Genomic DNA, 16,688 nt, shown 5'->3' with positions numbered 1-16,688 from the left:
CACAGACCTTCAGGTCCTTCCTCTCTTACCCATTGATCTTGGAAACATTTCTTACTTTTGTACTTACTTTTCCTTCCATTTCCTCCCAGAATGTTTCTTGCATTCTTAGATTTGCTCTTTTCTATGAGGCATCTCCCAGCTCAGTTCCCCAAAATGCTGTCAGTTCTCCTCAGCCTCCCAAATTCACTGCAAAGGATGTCCCAGGGCATTCCCTAAACAGCTCTGCTGCTGGACTTCCCCAGCCTCTGCTGGTTTTTCTTGGAGTTATTTATCCCTGTCCTCCTTTAAATTCACTTTTTGCTGCACAGATCCACCCTGGGCTTCAATTTCTGCAGTTCAAGTTTCTCCTCTGGGACAAATCTCACAGATTACAAAAATTCACTGAGATGGAGGTGTTGGTTTTACTCTTCCAAGTTATTATCCCTCACTGACTGGACCTGAGCTTGGATTATTCCAGGCCCCCTGGAAATAGGGAGTGGCACTTCCCTGTTCCTGCAGACCTGGCTTTATTAAAAACTGAGATGGTGGCAGCATTTTTGAGCACACACAGAGCTGAAATCTGGTTTGCAGATCCAGTGAAAATGGAACAAAACCTTTCCCATCCTCCCTCTGATGGGTGAGGGAGGAAGATTTGTCCAGGCTTTGGGATGTGTTGCTTTCTCCCTTGTTTTTCTCCACCTCCTCCAAAGCCACAGCAGCTCTGTTTTTTTTTAAACTTCCATCAAGTTCCACCAAAAGGTTTATTTGCATCCAGTTCTTTGCCTGACCTCTGGTTTCACTTCACCCCCAGCCCTTTTCCTCCTACAGAAAACCATTTTCTCTTCTTTCCATCCCTTCCAGGCATTTCTTTTAGCCTCTCCTACCTCTTTTGAAGTGGCTGTTTGGGTTTATTTTTTTCAGTTGCACAGGCAATATTGCCTTTGTTAAGATCAGAAACATCTTTTTATTTCTGATGGGGTTTTTTATCTCCCAGCCTGGTGTTTGGGATGCTGATTTGTTAATGGAAAGCAGTTGTCTCCCCTCCTGAGTTGTTTTGTCTTGCACAAAGTCATTGTGAGGAACGACAATGGTTGTTGCCTTTCCTTAGGAAAAGAAGGGAAATACCCAAACACTGACTGGGTGATTCATCTGAATCTGATTTCTAGGTTCACACAGCCAGGCAGATTAATGTGCCTTGGCTGGAGCAGCGTGGCTGGGAGCCAAAACATCATCCCCTGGAGGAAATGAAGGGCTCCCTTTGCTTCTGGGAAGTTTCTCTTAAATTTCTAGAAGGGCTTGCTGCAGTCTCACCTCGTGAAAATGATAATGGTACTTAAAAGAGACTTGAATTAATTCAGTTCCTGCTGTGCAGCACTTGGGTTGTAAACACCTCCATTTTTATCAGGGAAAACTAAAGCATTTCAGTAAATTACTTCTTAGAGCAGCTCCAGTCCAGCCAAAGAGAAGGTCACAAAATCCCATCTGTGGAGACTTTGGAATTCATGGAATGGTTTGGGTTGGGAGGGATCTTGAAGATCATCCCATTCCACCCCCTGCCATGGGCAGGGACACCTTCCACCAGCCCAGAGTGCTCCAACCTGGCCTTGGACACTTCCAGGGATCCAGGGGCAGCCACAGCTTCTGTGGGCAGTTCTTGCAGCAAGCCCAGTATTGTGCAGTATTTCATGGCCAGTGAAAATGGGGCCAGAAGCAACCCCTGAACAAATGGAAAGCACATTTTGGGAAAATGATGTGCACGATGCTCATGCACAGCTCTGCTTTCTTCCAGGTTTTCTCCTCGTGGCAAAACCAGACGAGCTCAGGATTATCTTTAAGGGTTGTCCAGGAAGAATTCCTGTCTGTGGAACAAAAGAGAATGTAAGTTCATGGCAGTGCAGTGCAATTCCACATGAACCCTGTGCTGCAGTCAGGAAAATGCTGTTACTCATGGATTTTGATAACAATTAAAAGAGAATTGTTGCCTTCTTAGTGCAACACTCCCTTTATTTATTTTCTTTTTGGTACCACTTAATAAGTAGCCATGTGGTTTAAAGGACTTAAATTTTTGGGTCTCTCCTTCAACCAATTCATTAATTTGCTTCTTTCAGGCATTCCAGTGTTCAGAAGCTCTTTAATGCCTTGTCCTTTCCTTCTGGGGAAAGATGCAGGGAGCTGAAATTATCTGCTGCCCTTCCAGAACTGGAGAGGTGAGAAACCATTTTTGTGCTCAAGGGACGAGTTCTGTCAGAAATGACACCAAATTGTTTTGCAGTCACCTAAAAACTGCTTATTAAATAATTCTGACGAGTTATTTCCCCTCTAGTTTGACCTTTGGATAATCTTATTTTAACGATTTCCCAGCTGTTTCTGTGAATGAAACCTTTTAGCTCGTGGTTGTGAGGAAATAACCCTTTAATTCTGGCCAGGTTTGTGAGGCATTTCACCATCAGCAGCGTCAGCAGCAAGCCAGTGATGAGGGCACATCTGCCTGTGTTGTTGCACCAGTCAGAAGCCATCCCTGAGAGCAAAGCAGAGAGTGAGAAGGTGAGGACAGTAATAGTAATTCCATAAGAACTCCACAACCATTCCCAGTGTGGAATATTGAACAAATATTCTCATTAGTCCTGTGGTGGTGTCATAAAAGCACTGCTGGGTGTCCAGCCTTGCTCTGCCTCCTCCTCCTCCTCCAGCACCACCAGCTCCCACTGAACTGGTTTCTTAGAATAAGAATCATTTTCCTGGATACACAGCTAATTTTTTTTCCCCCACTTAAACAGTCTTTGGAAGTGCAGGCTGGTGAAATAAAGGCAGAAAATGAGGTGTAAATCTTCCAAGTTCTCCCTCCTGTCCAGAGAGACTTTGACTCTAAAGCAGCAGCTTGTTTTTATGAATTGCTGAATAATTTCACTGAATTGTTCTCTGGAACAGAAAAGTCCTTTAAATAGCATGGAGGGAGCACATGATATTTAACATTTGCTGATATTATCTGGAGAACACTCCTTTCTCTATAGGGGCAATTAACAATTGGCCAACTTAAGGCCTGCTTTAAATAGCACTTGCAGAGAAAATATTTCCTGGTAACTTCCCAGCATTTGAAACCTGCTGAGAGCAACAAAGTCAAAGCAGCAGGAATGCTATTCTCCTGGAATATTGCAGCCTGGTGGCACTTATTTCCTGGGATCTGCTTCAGAGGCTGTGGAATTGTCCCCTCCTTCCCTGTTTTCCAGGTGATCATCACCATCATCACTGGACTCCCAGGATGTCGTTCCAGTGATCTCTGTGCTTTCCTTGTCACCTTTACCAAGGAGTATGGAAGGTTTGTACAGTCCTGGTTATATCAATCACCAAAAAAAACCAACTTGACATGATTAAATTATCAAGGTTCAATAGTTATTTTTCAACCTCATTTCTAATTTGTAAAAGAGAAGTGTTATAAGAATAAATCCAATTAAATATTTTTGAGGTCCCGTAGGGTCTGTTACTTCAGGTTTATGACTTCAGGTATCTCATTTAACTGCGTTTCCAGGTAGATTTGCCCTTAAATTTTCGATATTTAGCCAGAAAAAATAGCCCAGGAGATTTCTTTGTTGTCATTCCACGTTAAGAAAAGCACAGGAATCACTGCAGATCTCACGTGGACCTGGAAATGCCACTGAGGTTACAACAGTCAGGAATCATCTTAGGAGGGCCAAATGAATCCTGCCTTAAGCAAGGCTAGAAGGTGTCACAACTTGAAGGAAATAAGTGAAGAGCTCCCTTTTTTTTGAGGAAAAGACTCTCCTGACAATCCCTGCTTTTAACCTGACCTGATTCCTGTTCTGCAGGAGCAGGAGGTGCATTCAGGACGTTGTGTGGCACTAAGATAAATCTGCAGGAGGAGTTTTTTTTTCATTCTGTGTGTTGATGATAGAGCTTCTGGAAAAGCAAAAGCAGCAATTGTTATCCTCTTCAGTCCTGCAGCCAAAGCCACCTCAGTGTTTAATCTTAGTCGTGGTCTTCCTCACTTTTAACTCCGTGTCTCGATATCATCAAGTTTGTTCAGAAGAGTTTTGTGGTTCTGTTCTAGGGCAGACAGGGAAGGTGACTTTTTGAAGGTTGTGTGATGATGCATTTCATCATGTTCCCTGCAAAATGTCAGTGCTGTTTTCCCTTTTTGCAGTGAAATATTTATATTTTCACTCCCAGAGTCTTTGGAATTGGATCTGTATCGTTTTTGTTTACTGCCTCGCTGGCAGTGAGCAGAGTTAACTGATGGGATGTACAGCTTGGAAACAAAGCTGTTCAACATTGTTTTATTAAAAAGCCAGCCAACCAGAATTAAAAAAACACAAACCTTTTGGCACTAATGTAAAGAATGTGCCTGTGCTGGAAAGGACAGAAAGCCAAATAAATCCCCCTTTGCCACGTGGTCAGGTGGAATGAGCTGATGATGGGATGGTGAGAGATGTGGAATCCTGGGGATGTCAGATTTATTTTAGCTCTGCTGGTTCAAAATCAAAAGAGGACAGAAATGTTATGTCACAGAGCCTGAACCCCTTTCCTTGTTTCCTCTTGTTCAGGTGGATTGTTTATAGGCAAACCATGGACAGTCCTGAGTGTTTCAGTGCCAGCCATTTCCAGAGGTTCCTGTCCGGGGTCCTGGAGGCTCAGCAGAACCTGGAGGGCCATCAGTCTGTGTTCTCCAAAAACAACAAGAGGCTCCTGGTGGTCCTGCAGGGGTAAGTGTTTGAAACCCTGGGAATTTTTCTATTCCCTTCCTGTTTTCCAAGCATTTTTAAACTTTCCCTTTAAAATTCCAAGCTGCAGGGTGGCAACTCTGGGAGTGCTGGTTGATGTGTAAACTCAGCTTTTCTGCACCTCTTGATTTTATGGCTTGGTGCTCCTTTGGAAGGAGTATCCATAGGATTCCTTCAGTCATATGGAAGCCATGGGAACTCAGCCCAGAATCCATCTGTGCTCTGGGCTGATCCCTGGGAACAACAGCACAAGGACGTGGAGCTGCTGCAGAGAGTCCAGAGGAGGCCCCGGAGATGCTGCCAGGGCTGGAGCCCCTCTGCTCTGGAGCCAGGCTGGGAGAGCTGGGGGGGTTCCCCTGGAGAAGAGAAGGCTCCAGGGAGACCTGAGAGCCCCTGGCAGGGCCTAAAGGGGCTCCAGGAGAGCTGGAGAGGGACTGGGGACAAGGCCTGGAGGGACAGCACACAGGGAATGGTTTCCTACCAGAGAGCAGGAGAGATGGGCTACTGGGAAGGAATTGCTGGACTGGAGGGTGGGGAGGCCCTGGCATAGGTTGGGCAGAGAAGCTGTGGCTGCCCCTGGATCCCTGGAAGTGTCCAAGGCCAGGTTGGAGCACCCTGGGCTAGTGGAAGGTGTCCCTGCCTGTGGCAGGGAGATGGAATGAGATGAACTTTAAAGGCCCTTTCCCATCCAAAGCATTCCATGATTCCATGGCTGTGACCTCTGGAGCTGCCAGCACAGAGCAGGGCTGGCAGAACTCTCTGCCTAATGAAACAGGTGCTGTTGGAGCAACACTTACTGACATGTTTTGGGTAAATGCCAGTTTTCTTGTGGAATAAAGCTGAAGACTCTGACATTTCCATCTCCAGGGTAGCATTTGAGAACCAGGGTCACCTGCACTAAGCTTTTCCTCTCTGAGTCATTACAAGGTGACCCAAACTGAACCAACAGGAGGGATGCACCACCCTGACCTGACTGGAATGGTTTTGCTTCCCAGGATTCAGAGTGTTCATCTGTTCCACTACAGGGAGCTCAGCATTTCCTTCGTTATAAACCATTCTGATAGTGCTAAAAATCATCATTTTTTTCCATGTTAGAGCCAGATTTACTTTCTTTTCCCCCTCAAAGTTAGCAGGAGTGGTGTGAAGTCCAGCAATGTGCCAAATAACTGATATTCTGTAAGTATAATAACTGATAAACTGTAGCAGCAGTGGCTTCAGGAACAGCTCATTGGAGGTGTTCTATCCTTCCTGGATAGCTGGATATTGGCACAGACAGCTGGAATTCTCTAAACAATCCATTAACTTGATAACTGCCAGCACAGTTTTGAGAGGAGGTCGTGGCTGGCTGAGGAATAAACACCTGGAATTAAAACTCAGGTTCACTGAAACTTTGTGCTCACACAGAAATAGGACCCAGCAGTGTCTGGAGTAGTGAATAAGAAATAAACTCTTTGATTATATTAATATTAATAAACACATGAATTACAGAAGCATATTTTAAATTGAGATGCTGATAAGTGAGAGGGTGTTGCTTTTTTATTTAATTTTTTTAATTTGAATTGTGTTTAACATGCTTGGCATTAAGTATAACTTATTTTTGTTACGTTATGCTTTTTGTGCTTTCCTGAAAGCTGGACTTTCCAGTTCCAGGTTTATCTTGCTTTTCTCTCTGTACTGTCAATAATTAATTTTAATGTAACTCTCCATCAGCTTGATCTGTCTGGATTGCCTTAATTTGCCTTTGCCAAGTTTTGAGCTGCTTTCCCACTATTCAGTGGGCTTTTTTTGGGGAATCCAACCTTCTTGGCTTTATTCCTGAATGGTGGAACGTGCCCTTTCCTTTTGTTTCCTTGCAGGTACTCCGATGTTATTGATGTTGTGCAAGCTCTGCAGACTCACCCTGACCCCGATGTGAAATCTTCCTTCCTCATTGGAGCAGTGAACACCTGTGTGGAGCCCCTGAGCTGCTACATGGAGCACAGGTGTGTTTTAAAGTAGTTTTACTGGGTTCAAAATAGATATATTATAAGTTTATGAGGGCATTTTTATAATAATCAGTGATGTATGATAGTTTAAATGCCAGTGAAGTGTCTTAAATCTCATCAAACTCGGAAGTGCTCTTTGATTTATCAGGATGGCACTTGGTGTATAATTATATATTGTATGAATGAAAGTTTAGCTTCTGAAAGAACAAACTAAATCTGCTTAAACAGATTTATCCTTCTAAATCATTTGATTTCTTAAGACCTTTTTTGGAAGTTGGACTGAAAATCATCGAGACGTTCGTCTCGGTTCGGGTTTTTGGTTCTGCCACCGCTTTGGGGCGTTAAAGAAAGACTTTGCAGCTTGTAAATGTGGAACTTGAGGGAAACAATCCCCAACTGAGTGGAAGGGAATGACAAAGCACGGAAGCCAAAGCGTTGCAAGTGTTAAAACCTGTCCTGGGTTACTGCAGAGCCAGGGTGGGGAGGAAACGCCGGCCAAGCCAAGTCGGTGACATTTTCAAACGGTGTGCTCTGGTTGCTGTTTCATAGCAGTGTGTGTGTGTGTGTGTGTGTGTGTGTGTGCTCCAGAAACTTCAGCAAACACGGGGATGATTCCTTAGATTTCTCTGTGAGATTGTAACACTGCAATTTTCCAATTATGCCTTGCAGCTGAGTTGATCAAAGTAAGTGGAAGCAGTTCGAGTTTTCGGAGTTGTTAGCGTGGCTTCTGTTTGTGATCCAGCTCTGTGCACCACAGCTTAGAGCTGAACTGCCCAGGCAGTTTCCAAAAGTGCATTCCTGAGGTTTCCTGGCTCTTCTTAACCACTAACCAGTGCGCTGCTTGTGCTTTGCAGTAGTCAGTAAAATAGACCTTATCTTGCTGCTGCTTCATGTCTCCGTGCCAAAGGTTGGCAATAAATAACAAAACCCACGTTATAAACTCTGGGTGGTTTGATGCTGGAGTGCTGGTTAAACTCGTGCTTTCCATAATTAGAGGCAAGACAAGTTCCATTTCTCTTTGGGTTTGGCTCACTAACGTGTCACTAGCCCTGGTCCTGAGTAGCATTTAGAGCAGCACAGCCTGCGGTGCTTTGACCAGCAGAGTTTGTCCCTCAGGTGCAGGAAGAGGCTCAGCCTGTGCTGTGGGTTCTTTGTGTCTTGCTTTGAAGTTGGTTCTGATCCGAATTTACCAAGCAGTGCCAATGGCAGCTCTTGCAGTTGGGCAGCTTTGGTGATTTCACCGTGAGAATGGACAAGAGTGGGTTCGGTGTTCGGCTTGAAAACTTTTGCAGTTGAGAAAATCAAAGCCCTTTCCTGCCTCAGAGCTCATTCCTGTGGAGATCCAGCTCTTCCATGAGCCTGGGATGGAGCTTTGCCCTTAGAAGTTTTCCCTAAAATTATCTCTGAATAGCAGACCAGGGCAGGGGGGAGAGGAAGTTGAAAGGGGGACAGGTAAAAATATTCTCCCTCGAGCTTTGTGTGCATGATAAAGCTTTTAAATTAGAAAAATAATTATAAAAATAATTGTCACTTGTCTGACAGCACACCAGAAATTGACATCATTATTACAGTCTTCCCATGGAGAGTTCCCACCATGCTTGGGAGGCAAAATTCTTTAGGATGAGCTTAAAATTCCCGTTGTTTAAATTGGAATTACGGTGACCTCAAAGCCCTTCTTGACTCTCTGGAACACATAATGGGTTGTGTGGTGGCAATCAGCTCTTAAATCCACTGGAGAATTAAAACCAGCCACCAGAATAGTTCTTGGGGAGGAAATCCTGAGAGACACAACCTGTGGGGATGTTCCAGCTGTGTGGAGTGAGGGAAGGAAGCGTGGAGATGGTTTGGTCAGCGAGGCTGTAGCTGTCAGTGTCCCAACAAATGTGCATGTTTTACTTAAATAACAATATCCATCCTTGATTTACAAACTTTTTGGTTTTTCTAGGCTTCTTTTTCCCAAGTTCTTGGACCAGTGTTCCCAAGGTAGGTGTTGCTTTTCTTGACTTTGAGCACCTCCAGGACGAGCAGCTGAGCCACGTGGCCCAATGAATGCATTTATATTGTATATTTATGCTATAAATTCATGTAGCCAAAGGATAAACTCTTGGAGGAGAGACAATCTCTGCCTAAACTATCAAACATCACAGGCACTCTGCTCCCTCTCACCATAGAACACATATTTTCAGGATGAAAATATGAAAATATCACTGCTGGACTGGTGAGATAGATCAAGCCAATAACAAAAGTAATACAGAAGCAAAATGACATTATTTATTAAAAGCAATTTAAAGAAACACTCACAGGTAACTCAAATATTTGCAGAGGTTTCCATATTTTGCTGTATTTTCTTTAAGTTTAGATGTGGTTGTCCATATATATGTGTATATATATGTAAATATATATACACATATATATTTAAATGTATATATACATATATGTGTAAATAAATACATGTATATACACACACACATCCATATATGTATATTTATCTATATGTATTTTTAAGCCACTGTTGCATTGCAGCTGGAAAGTACGTAGGTGCTGTCATGTAGGTCATTATTTTATTTTCATTTGGAGGAAAATGTTGGTGGGGGAACATTGGGGGAAAATTGGGGGAAAACTGTCCTGGTTATAACCATGGGTGAATTTGCAGAGGGAAGGAGAATATTAAGAACATAAAGAATTATTTTCCTAAAGCATATGCATTTTTAATCCATCCCTCCTGTTGCCTTTCCTGCCCCTGTTGAACGTGCTGTTCCCCAGGCTGCAAGGAATTTTTTCTTTAAATCAGTATATAAAGAATTAAACAAAACTGGGTGGTCTCCAAAATGCATCTCTTAGGAACAGGGATGGCAAGTGACAGTGTAAATAGAAATGGGTTGGGTTGGGAGGGACCTCAAAGCCCATCTCATTCCACCCCCTGCCACGGGCAGGGACACCTTTCACTAGCACAGGTTGCTCCAAGCTCTGTCCAACCTGGCCTTGGACACTTCCAGGATGGGATTATGAGCTGATCCATCCTTGAGCTTATTGATATTTCAGCCTATTCATACTTTCCATCTTAATTACATGATTAATATCCCCAAACTCGGTATCATTTCCAGCCTGCACAGAACTTAAATTCTGAATCATCCTTGCTGTTCTTCCCCCTTCCAAAGCAGCTGGATATTGGGAGAGGACATGGATGTTCCTGAAATTGCAGTGGAGACTTCTGTGGGAGTTTAAAAAAAAAAGGAGAAATACAGTGATGGGGATTTGCTTGGGCTGTTACGAAAATCTGAGTTTGAAAGGGTCAGGGATGGAAGGAGCAGTGATGGGGAGCATCTGGTGCAGTGCAGGTGCCCCAGAATTACTTGGTGGAGGAATTTCTGTGTGAAGAAGCCTCTGCAGGACTTCTGGGAAGACCAGGAATAGCTGCAGGCAGCAGATGGTGGTGTGAACTTCATGACATCTTTAAGGGGTGATGAGTTGGGGACAGGAGAAATAAATCCTGGATGGGTTGTCCCTGGATGCTGGAGAGTTTCTGTTCTGCTTGATGGGAAGGTGTCTGAACTGAGCTGCCCACCTTGAGCAAAGGAATAACAGTCATCCTAAAATCAGGGAACTATTTAGGTTGGAAAAGCCCTCCAAGATCATCGAGTCCAACCATCAGGCACCACCACCGTGGTCACCACTGACCCACGGCCTTCAGTGCCACATCCACACAGATTTTTTAACACTTCCAGGGATGAGGACTCCACTGCTGCCCTCAGCAGCCACTTCCAGTGCTTGCCAAGCCTTTCCACGAAGAAATGTTTCCCGAGATCTGATCTAAACCTCCCCTGGCACAACTTGAGGCCCTTTCCTTTACGTTTCCTCTCCGTTCCTTCCACGTTGAGACCATCCTGACATCCTGGGCAGTCCCAGAGTGTTGGCACTGCAGTTTCTCTGAGGGAGCTGGGCTGGAACTCAAATCCTGTATAATTGGGAAGGAGGGATCCTGTAACACTGAAATTAATTGGAATTTTTTTGCTCTGTTACCTTTTTGATGCCTCGTGGCTTCACCTTTGTTGTCTGAACACCATTTGGGGGTGGGTCTTTCTTTCAAGGCAAGAAATAACCCCACACCCTTCTCTTGTTTGTAAAAGTGGCATCTGTCAGAGTCCAAAATACTGATTTTTTAGCTGTTCAGCCTCTTTACTACGTGTTGAATTCACCAAGAGGCTTTACATGTTCGTGGTTTTTATTACTAGTCCTGCTCAAATTGATTCCTGTATGAATTTATTCTTTTAATTAATTGAGTCTTTTGATTGAGTCTGAATTGCCTCTGTCAGATGAAAGGTACTTTGGGGTTTTTTTTGCTGTTGCTGCTCTGTTTTTGCTCTTTCATGACTGAAGGCAGCGAGAGGGAAGGGAAATAAGAGAAGAATGGCTGATGTATCACTTTAATCACTTCTGTACCGCTGCTTACACGTGAATTGTGCTCTGATGTCCTTCCCCAGGCCTGGTGAGCAATGTGGTTTTCACGAGCCACGCCACAGAGCAGAGACATCCCCTCCTGGTGCAGCTGCAGAGCCTGATCCGAGCAGCAAATCCCAAGGTTTCCTTCATCCTGGCAGAGAACGGGATCGTAACGAGGTAACAACGAGCCCTGCCCAAAATTTATCTGAAAAAACTCGTGTTCTCTTCTTGTACTCTGGTGATTTATAGGAAGGAAATGCAGATTTTTTTTCTTAATTGCTTCCCATCCAAAAGGGATTTTCCCCTTTAGATTTATGGCCATATAAATACAGAGGATTAGGAAATGGGTTTTGTTTGCAGAGTGTGATTTATGTTACTGCAACTGCCCCGCCAGAGGAAAAATACTCTTAATTTTACTGTCACTAACACATTAGGTTTTATGTAAGGAGGTAGTGGCTGTTTTATTGAACTTATAAAATTAAAAAAATCTTCATCTCTTTACAGGAATGAGGACATTGAATTAATTCTCTCAGAAAGCAGTTTTTCAAGTCCTCAGATGATGAGAGCTCGGTATTTAATGTACCCTGGCTGGCAAGTATCTAGACTGAGAAGTATTAAAACTCTTTTTCTAATTAACTTGAAGATTAAAATGTTTCACTGACTTCATTGATACTTTTTTTTTTCCCCAAGACTACTCACTTGGAACAGGCAGCAGCTTTGTAAATCATTTTTTGAGGCAGCTGACGAGTTTTCTTAGCGGGTACACGACTGCTGCCCTTTGATGGGGAAAAAGGCTCCTTTCTGGACACCATTTACATCAGTGGCAAGATTGCTGCTGCTGTCCAGAAGAATGGGAAAGAACCCTGTGGGAATTAGCTGGGAAGGATTGGGATGGGTGAGGTCAATAATGACTGGAGTAATTTCACCCTGACAGCTATTCAGCCTCTCTGGAATGAACTTGCTCTGTCAGTGGAGCCATTAACAGAACAATTATTCACGAAAGGCACAGCCTCACTGACAGGCTTGGCACAGGCTGAGGGCACAAAAACCACGTGGCACCAAGATTTCCACTGAGCTCCAAGGAGGTTTTTCATGGATCAGGGCTCTTTCCACATCTTGTTGCAGTTATCTGGGCTGCACCTTTTTTGGCAGACATAGAAAAACCTGTCAGCCCTCCTAACTCCTGTGCTGGAAACTTGATTTATTTCTCATACCTTGCCAGGCCTGGATTTGTGTGTGTGTGTGCCTTTTTATTCATAAATCTGGTTGTAAATTGGAGGCTCCTGGAGAAAACTGGCACGAGGCTTGGGATGTTGGAGCTGCCTGGGGATTGTGTGGAGCCAGAGGGAGAGAAAGCAGGCAAAGAAAGGATTTCATAGAATCACAGGATCTGATTCTATTTAAAGCTTTAGGGCAGCTGTTGATCTGTTTGATGACAGTGGGAAGGAATTGTCTGTGGGCAGCGTGTTAGGAAAAGGAAAAGGCAGCAGGAGGAGCATCAAAACATGCAGGGAGATCTTGCAGCCTTCAACAGGGCTTGTGAAGAAGAGGGAGAGTGACTTTTGACATGGGCAAGGGAAAAGGGTTTTAAAGTAGAAGAGGAGGTTGAGATGGGATATTGGGAAGGAATTCCTGGCTGGGAGGGTGGGCAGGCCCTGGCACAGGTTGGGCAGAGAAGCTGTGGCTGCCCCTGGATCCCTGGAAGTGTCCAGGGCCAGGTTGGAGCACCCTGGGCTAGTGGAAGGTGTCCCTGCCCTTGGCAGGGGGGTGGAAATGATCTTTAAGATCCCTTCCAACCCAGACCATTCCTTGACTCTTCCATGAGAAGCAGCCCCGAGCCCTTTGACCAGCCTGGTGCTGTTGATGCCGCATTTTCACGGGCGTGTTGGAGAGGAAAGCTCGGTGCTTTTCCCCCTTGGGGGTGGGAGGGACCAGGTGTTCCTTTGGTGGGTGAAAGGCACAAGCTGAGGTGTTTTCTGTGTCTCTGTGGTTGTTTCTGTGCCAGGTATGAAGGCAGATACGGGGCTGGGCCCGTGTTCCCCCCCATGGTGCAGATCTGCGTGTGGTTCAGCCGCCCCCTGGAGAGGACACGATTCGTCAGCAAGTGCAAAGGTGCAGCTGAACTTTGCCCCACTTGACTCAAATCCAGCCTTGAAAGCCCGAGGAGTGAAGGGGAAGGAAGGCACTGACGTATTTACTTACTGCCCGAGTCCACTTTTTGATTGAAAATTCAGCTTTCCTTCCTAAAAGTGCAGTAAATTCTGTTCCTCGGTGTCTGCTCGGGAAAACTTGGCACGTGATTTTGTTCAGATAAAAATCTCGTGTAGTTTTTGGTTTCCAGGACTGAGACATTTGTGCTTTTTCGAATTTTTTTTATTTGCCATTTATTTTTTCTGTTCAGTTTTATTTGGTGGTGTTGAAATACAGTTTATAAGTGACCATCAGCTTTTTATGCCAAAATAACTCTTTGTAGCTACTGGAAAATAGGCTGAGCTCTGTTTTAGGCAAGTAGAGTAGATATAAAATCATGCCTTTCCTCAGCCAAGCAGTTTAAGGAGGATCATTTTCCTTCCCACACACACTGGAACCACTTCCTTGTGCCAAATACATGACATTTCCCAAACCCCAGAGCAAAGAAATGGGAGCACAGAGAAATGTTAACATGGTGGAACTCCAGGGACACAGCAGCTTTTCCCTTGGAAACGCTGGGGTGTGGATTAGGGATATCAGTAGCTCAGGTCTGAGCAGGAGCTGCACCAAGGAGAGGAAAAATAGGTGAGATAATGTATTTTTCTTCTGTTTCAAACAGCCATTAAGTCGTTGCTCAAGCCAAGCCCTTTCTCTGGGAACATTTATCACATCATGGGCAAAGTGAAGTTTTCAGGTAAGAGCAAATGACTGTTGAAGGGTTGTTTTGAGGTCTCACTATATCCATTTAAAAACATATTTCTGTGTTGAATTCTGATTGGTGATGTTGAATTAGATCAGCAATTACCAGGACATTTCTTCCTTCTGCCTTCTCCTTGTCAGACTCTGATAAAGTGATCGAGGTCTGTCACAACACCTCAGCGAATTCCCTGAGCCTGCTGCCTGTCCCGGAGGGGCCAACTCCTCCTGACTCCAGGAATGATCCCAGAGACTGCAGCACCCAACAGGAATACTTCCTGGTGTTCATTGGTTGCTCCCTGAAGGAAGAGGATATCAAAGATTGGCTCAGAGAAACAGCAAAACAGGTTTGTGGGCAGGTTTTCCTTTTGCTTCAGCCCTTGGCGTTTCTTCCCAACGAGAGAAATCCGAGCGTCTCCCTGAAACATTTCCATTTTTAATCCCTTTTTAATTCTGCCGAGGTGTCGCCATTCCAGGGTGCAGATGCATTTCAGAAAGGGGACCAGGAGTTCCTGTAACTGCTGCATTGTTTTAGGACTTGCTACAGCTCCTTCATGGATTGCTGTGCCCCTGAATGCTGGAGCAGTGTGGATTGTGTCCAGGGTAAACACGGGGTGATGCAGCTGAGCTGGGATAGTCAAGAGCTCGAGTGCAGCCTGAAATAAATCTCCTTCAAGTACCTGAACGCTGCAGAGCTGAACATTTGTTTGGATTTGCTAAATGAAACCTCCTGGGTTTAATCCACTGAGGAGATGGAGGGTTCTCCTCGCTCTGTCACCCTTCGTTAGTCGAGTGTGCAGCTCTGGGAGGCTGCCTGGAGTCCTGCAGGAGGAGCTGGGGTTGGGAATGGGGATGTGCCCGTTGGAAGGAGCCCAGAAGGCACAGTGTGCACCCAGTGATTGATAGAATCATCAATTCACACAATTACAGAATGCTTGGGTTGGAAGGGACCTTAAAGGCCATCTCATTCCAACCCCACACCTTCCACCAGCCCAGGTTGTTCCAAGCCCCATCCACCCTGGCCTTGGACACTTCCAGGGATCCAGGGACAGCCACAGCTTCTCTGGCCAACCTGTGCCAGTGCAAATTTTGGAACATTTGTTAATTTAAAATACTCCCAATCACTTCTTTTTATCTTAGGATTTACACAGTAGCTCTAAAAATTTGTGTAGGGAGGGAAAATATTTCCTACATACTGTTGGAGCAGTTTTTAAGGCTCCTCAGGTTCTCACCTCACTTCTGGCAGGGGGTGTCCCTTCAGGGAAATCATGGATTTTTTGTGGTTGCCTCGTGCTCTGCCCATTCTCCCAGGGGTAAAGAATTGCTCTCCCACATAAGAGAATGCTCTTAATTTTAGGAAAAGTTGGGATTTAAATGCTTCTCTCGAGTATGAAGTGTTTCCTCTTCGAGCAGCTCAAGACAATAAATAGTCTTTGCAATCTCCCCAGTCCTAATTTAGGGTTTCAGGTGGTTCTGAGAGTTACCACTTGCTGCATGAAAGAAAGGAATCAGAAAACTCCTCAGGCTCAAAGTGAAGTTGTTTTTCTGTCCCTGTGCCAGCTTGCTTCATTTCTTGCACTAAAGCTGCATTTAAATCCCAGTGTTTAAAATACATGTTGAATTTTTCTTTCCTAAGTGCTTTCTGTAAGATCAGTGAATTTTGACTTTTGCTTTCAGAACGTGGTTGTGAGCACCTCAGTGTAACTGAATAACTTTAGAAATCAATGTTTGAAATACTTCTATTTTGGTTGGTTTTGGGGGTGTTTTTTGTGGATTTTTTTTTTTTTTTTAAAAAGTGCTATCCCCTTGTCACTCAGTACTTATGCAACTGTCTCATTCTTCCTACAGAAACCTCAGAGGAAAGCCCTGAAAACCAGAGGAATGTTGACCCTTCAGGAAATAAAGAACATCCACGTGAGTGCAAGCAATTCCTTACAAGCCCTTTTCTTTTTTCTGGGCTGATTTCTTAAAAAAAAAATCCATTGGGATGACAGAGCACCTGCCACAACGAGTGTGCTGAGCACTGAATTATTATTATTATAATTATTATTAAGACTTGCTGTCTTTGTTGATCCTTGGAACACAACTGGAGCCGTCCAGGAGGGGTTTCAGATTTCAATCTTCGAGCTTCCAGTTCCTCTGGAAAGCAGGAGGAGCTGTAAGATCCTGGCCATCTGGAATGGTCCTCCCCTTTTTCTTTGACCTAGTGGAGTTTTTAGGGCCTGTGTTTGCACCACATCAGGTCTGAAATGTTAATGGTTTGTGGTATTTACTCCCTCATGCAGGTGAAGCGTCACTTGGATCCGCTCCCAGCCGGTTATTTTTACAACGGCACCCAGTTTGTGAATTTCTTTGGGGACAAAATGGATTATCATCCCCGTATCCTTTCAAAACAGGGGGGGTTTGGGGAAGGTTTTGAGCTGTAGAGTGTCAAAGCACCCGTGGTAAAGAGCCAGTTCCTTGCCATTTCCAGCTCAGCCTTGAATTCCTCCGAGATAAGATCTGAGGAGCAGAATGGAACCAACAAAACAATCCCCAAACTGCCCATGAGCTCACCCAGGGAAAATAATTTACGGGCCCACAGCTTGTCAAAGGGATATTTTTTTCAACCCAAATTGTGCTGTAATATCCCTGAGTGCCTGGGCACGATTGATAAAGCTTT

The 16,688-nt window shown here is 44.5% G+C and overlaps 1 protein-coding gene across 4 annotated transcripts in view; it reads left to right on the top strand.

The window, feature by feature from the left end:
- Positions 1 to 16,688, top strand: part of DNAAF9 (dynein axonemal assembly factor 9) — a 62,866-nt gene that overhangs the window by 39,260 nt on the left and 6,918 nt on the right. For all 4 annotated transcript variants that reach the window (XR_007629640.1, XR_007629639.1, XM_050321031.1 and 1 more), the window contains exons 23-36: positions 1,769 to 1,857; positions 2,088 to 2,186; positions 2,406 to 2,523; positions 3,207 to 3,295; positions 4,539 to 4,697; positions 6,572 to 6,697; positions 8,646 to 8,683; positions 11,182 to 11,317; positions 11,645 to 11,731; positions 13,146 to 13,252; positions 13,950 to 14,024; positions 14,171 to 14,373; positions 15,875 to 15,940; positions 16,312 to 16,405. Coding sequence is in view for 2 of the 4 variants with exons in the window: in XM_050321031.1 (XP_050176988.1) it covers positions 1,769 to 1,857; positions 2,088 to 2,186; positions 2,406 to 2,523; positions 3,207 to 3,295; positions 4,539 to 4,697; positions 6,572 to 6,697; positions 8,646 to 8,683; positions 11,182 to 11,317; positions 11,645 to 11,731; positions 13,146 to 13,252; positions 13,950 to 14,024; positions 14,171 to 14,373; positions 15,875 to 15,940; positions 16,312 to 16,405 (1,486 nt within the window). In the remaining 2 variants the exon portion in view is untranslated. The remainder of the gene's footprint in view (positions 1 to 1,768; positions 1,858 to 2,087; positions 2,187 to 2,405; positions 2,524 to 3,206; positions 3,296 to 4,538; positions 4,698 to 6,571; positions 6,698 to 8,645; positions 8,684 to 11,181; positions 11,318 to 11,644; positions 11,732 to 13,145; positions 13,253 to 13,949; positions 14,025 to 14,170; positions 14,374 to 15,874; positions 15,941 to 16,311; positions 16,406 to 16,688) is intronic.

This window comes from Myiozetetes cayanensis, unplaced genomic scaffold, assembly GCF_022539395.1.
Source record: "Myiozetetes cayanensis isolate MyiCay16 unplaced genomic scaffold, myiCay2020 scf26, whole genome shotgun sequence".
Taxonomy (NCBI): domain Eukaryota; kingdom Metazoa; phylum Chordata; class Aves; order Passeriformes; family Tyrannidae; genus Myiozetetes; species Myiozetetes cayanensis.
The sequence above is the reverse complement of the archived record's forward strand: the minus strand, read 5'-3'. Positions and strand labels throughout refer to the sequence as shown.